This window comes from Vollenhovia emeryi, unplaced genomic scaffold (assembly GCF_000949405.1).
Source record: "Vollenhovia emeryi isolate VEMERY1.0 unplaced genomic scaffold, V.emery_V1.0 DF939510.1, whole genome shotgun sequence".
Classification (NCBI taxonomy): Eukaryota; Metazoa; Arthropoda; class Insecta; order Hymenoptera; family Formicidae; genus Vollenhovia; species Vollenhovia emeryi.
In genome coordinates, this window is record NW_011966856.1 from 25,518 (window position 1) to 29,756 (window position 4,239).

At 38.7% G+C, this 4,239-nt stretch overlaps 1 protein-coding gene across 2 annotated transcripts in view; it reads right to left on the minus strand.

Annotated features, from left to right (window-relative positions):
- Nucleotides 1–3,982, minus strand: part of LOC105557358 (potassium voltage-gated channel protein Shab-like) — a 21,522-nt gene extending 17,540 nt beyond the window's left edge. For both annotated transcript variants that reach the window (XM_012004575.1, XM_012004576.1), the window contains exon 1: nt 2,690–3,982. In XM_012004575.1, the coding sequence (XP_011859965.1) occupies nt 2,690–2,983 (294 nt within the window). In that variant the 5' untranslated portion in view covers nt 2,984–3,982. The remainder of the gene's footprint in view (nt 1–2,689) is intronic.
- Nucleotides 3,983–4,239: the final 257 nt, after the last annotated feature.

Consider the following 4,239-nt stretch of genomic DNA (forward strand, 5'->3'; position numbering starts at 1 on the left):
AAAACGGCGAAAAAAAATCGTAGGTCAATGTTCGACATCTCATTTTAAAGAGTAGGCTTCAATCTTCAAACTCGTGCTAATTTGAGCCGCGAAATAAATTTTTGCAACTCCGTAGAGTCGTTTGAGTTCGCGAATTTTTCGAAGTTTAAATCCTTTATTATATTTCCACCTCGCTTCCTAGTGTAAAAGCATCTTCGAGGAAAATCATCTTAGGGAAGCGAAAGTAGAGGCTTCGCCCTTTACAATGAGCCCAGAAACATTGTCGTACGATTTTGTTTCACGAAGTTATAGCACTTTAAAAATCGACAATTTTTCGGCAATATTTTAGTGATCCTTTAATTTTGCTGTTGAGTGTAGTATTAATCTTGTAATTTAAAGGATGGCTCGAGAAAAAGTTAATATACCGGCCGGAGAAAGTTGGTTTTCTGTACCAATTAGTCAATAATTTACCGTTATGTCTAATAATTGAAGTGTCTAAAAAGTTGATGGATTTGTCATTTTCTATTTCATATGTAAATTTGAGTCGAGGGTGATAAGAGTTAAATATAGTGAGAACCAAGTCGATCTTGTCATCAGGTATGATAGTGAGAACATCGTCCACATATCTGTAATATGTAGGTAGATCGAAGCCTAACGATAGCAAACATTGTGATTCCAAATCGTCAAGCACAATGTCCGCTAGAATTGGTGACAAGGGGGATCCCATTGGACTGCCAAAAATCTGTTCATAAATAACTCCATTGAAACTGAAACTGGTGGAGTCTAGAACTGTCTCTATTGCGTGTAAAAATTGTGGTAGGGTGAAAAATGTCACTTCAGAGATTTTCTGCCATCGTTTCTCAATAGCCTTGAACACTAAATCTTTGGGGATGTTGGTGAATAAGGCATTGACGTCCAATGAAATTAATAGTTCATTGTCCGAAATTGGTTTGTTTTTTATGGCTTCAACCAAGGCCCAGCTATCTTTAATATGAGAAGCTGGTTTCTGGATAGATTTTTGTAAAATCTCATGAAGGAAACTTGCGACATTGTAGATAGGGCTGCCTAGTGCAGAAACTATAATGCGCAATGGATGACCAGTTTTATGGATTTTTGGCAAGCCATAACATCGGGGGAGATTACCATTCGTAGATCTTAAGTTTTGATAAGTGCGGTCGTCTATAATGCCATTGTCCAGCCATGATTTCACCAGTGTGTTGATCTTTGTACTCAGTTGTTTAATCGGATCTTTTTTTAAACATTTGTACGTGGATTGATCACTGAGTAGTGTGTTCATCTTGTTGGTGTAATCAAGTCTGTCCATGACTACAGTGACTTGACCTTTATCAGCCTTCGTGACGAATAAATCTTTATTGTCGTGTAAAAATTTTTTGCATTTCTTGTGTTCAATTAAAATGTGTCTGTCAATAGAATTGTGGTGTGGTTTATTCGAAATGAATTTGTGAAGAGATGTAGTCACAGAGTTTCTAATGGTATTTACTGCGTCAGTTGGAATCTTGTAAATATTGTTCTCGAAACTTTTGATGGTTTCCAAAACTGAACAGAATCTATCTTTTTTATTGGATGGACATACGGGGATACCAAAATTTTCACCAAGGCTGAGAAAGCTCAAAACCGAATCCGGAATTTGACGTTTGCTTAAATTAACGAGCCATCTAGATCTGTCGATATTGTTAAATGCGTCTAGCGAAATGCGTTGTCTGCATAAGATTAAATTGAATTTGTTTATTAGTCGTCTCTTGATTTGACTGTTGTGTCTACGTAGTTTATGTTTATTTAAGTGATTTTGCGAAAAAGATAGAGCAACAAAATATATGCGTATCACATACGTGATGGACAATTTGGCGAGAACAAGAACTTCATCTGTATCATATTTAACAAGGTTCTTAATAAATATGATTTTTTGTGAGGAATTGCATTGGGTTCCCACATATCTATTACTGATTACCATTATCTGCTGTTTTATTTACCAAACAAAACTGTATTTTCCAAAGATAGAATACTCAATATCCACATACTTATCATTAGGCTAAAGAAAGTACAGATCCTACTTATGTATGATACAATCAAGCCATATGTATGTAAATTCAGTGTAAAGGTATGAATAGGAATAGGAATAACGAAAATGTATCTGAGCGGATTTTCTTTGATGAAAGATTAATAGGTTAATCTAATTATGTACTATTTTGTATTATAAAATTCTCAATTATCAAATTATCAAGTAATTAGTTAAAACATTTGAGCGAATAAGCGCGAGAAAAGCGGTATGCCGGACTCGACAGATAATAAATGGCTTACTTGTTTAGTCTTGTAGCAGTGAGGGATCAGAAGTGAGCATCATCTGAAGCTTACCACTCGCTGTATGACAACTTTTTCAGTGCGTTTCTCCACCTCTCACTATCAGACGTCCACCGTTACTATGAGACTAAACAAATAAGGCATTTAACGTGCTTGGCGAGTTTGACCTACAGTTTCTCGTGCGTTCATTCGCCCAGATGTTTTTATTTATCACTCATAAACTATTGCAAATTTTATAAAAGGGTACATAACTTTCCTTTCCAGTTTAACCCGCTCTACCTGTATACGAGCGGATGAACACCTTATCAGTAACATCCTGTATGTACACATATCTGTACATGCAAAAATATGTATGATATATGTAATATATATATTTGGTGTCTAAACTTACGCTAGATGTCACATTCCCTTGATTGGCATGCTGTGCTGGCATTTCGTCCTGATAGTAATCATCATTCTGAACACCCGGTACATTCTGGACAAAATCGAGAAGCCGACGATTTGGGCTGTCAGGTGTAGTAGGCAGGTCATTGGGTAAATTCGGGAAACAAGCATTGGACGCATTACGCCGCTGTCGCAATAGACTATAATGTTCGTAATTGCGGTAACAGCCAGGGCCAGTCTGAGCAGGTCCGCGGCCACATGCCGATTCCCCCTCCGTACTGTTACCATCCACTCCAGACATGTTATGACCTTGAAACAAGTTTAGAATCTGTATTGTTCTACTGAATAAAAGAATAAATCACTGATAAGATTAATAAATAGATACTCCAGAGAGTAAAATATAAACTATTACTTAAATAGTGTATCCATCCAATAATTTATATGTATGTATAAAGAATGTTACAGTAAAGGAGAGCAATCTCTAGTTGACTTGTAGAGTAGGGAAAAATAACTCCTCAAGTCCCTATAATTTTTTATCAAGATATTTGTCCTTTAGGTTTAAGTTTCTGAATCAATATTCTTAAATAACTTTTATATTACTAATTAAATCTTAAGATAATTTTGTACTAAGGGAGTCAGCTCCGATGACCTTGACCTTGACATATGTTGTTAAGTGTACTGTGTATCGATCATGTCTTTCATATTTAAAATAACTGCTATATTTTCGAAACTTTTTGTTAAGAAATATTTAATAGAAAACGAACGCCGGCTAAAACTTTCTCAAGGTCACCCTCCTGAGCGACCTTGAGAAAGTTTTAGCCGGCGTTCGATTTCTATTAAATATTTCTTAACAAAAAGTTTCGAAAATATAGCAGTTATTTTAAATATGAAAGACATGATCGATACACAGTAGTTTCGCTCCGAAATCATTATATGCGGAGAAAAATAAGTTTGATAACCTGGTTGATATGATATCTACACAAAGTACGATTCAACCCACACCTACATAAAGGGTGGGTTAGGTGGGTTAGGTTAGGTTTTCGGCTTCGATTCTGGCGACGTGCGTTGCCTGGTTTGCCGGGGGATGCATGGTTTGGCCGGAATTGGAGAACCCCAGCTCAGGGGGCCCGAACGCGTCCCCAGGTTGCGGATAGGGGCATAACCTCTCGTTGAGGTTATTCGTGAATAAGCTGGTTCGAGTGGCCCTCGTTTGGCCACGTTAATATTGACCACAGTCCCGATTGACCACGTTAATATCGACCACGTTGTGTATGACCACGTTGATATTGACCACGTTGCAATTGACCACGGTCCCGATTGACCACGGTCCCGATTGACCACGGTCCCGATTGACCACGGTCCCGATTGACCACGGTCCCGATTGACCACGGTCCCGATTGACCACGGTCCCGATTGACTACGATCCCGATTGACCACGTTGCAATTGACCACTGTCCCGTTTGACCACGAGCACACACATACGCGCGCGCGCGCGCGCGTGGGGGGTGAGAGGGGGTCCTTCGGCCCCCCTGCCCACACCCACCCCGCCGGTAGGAA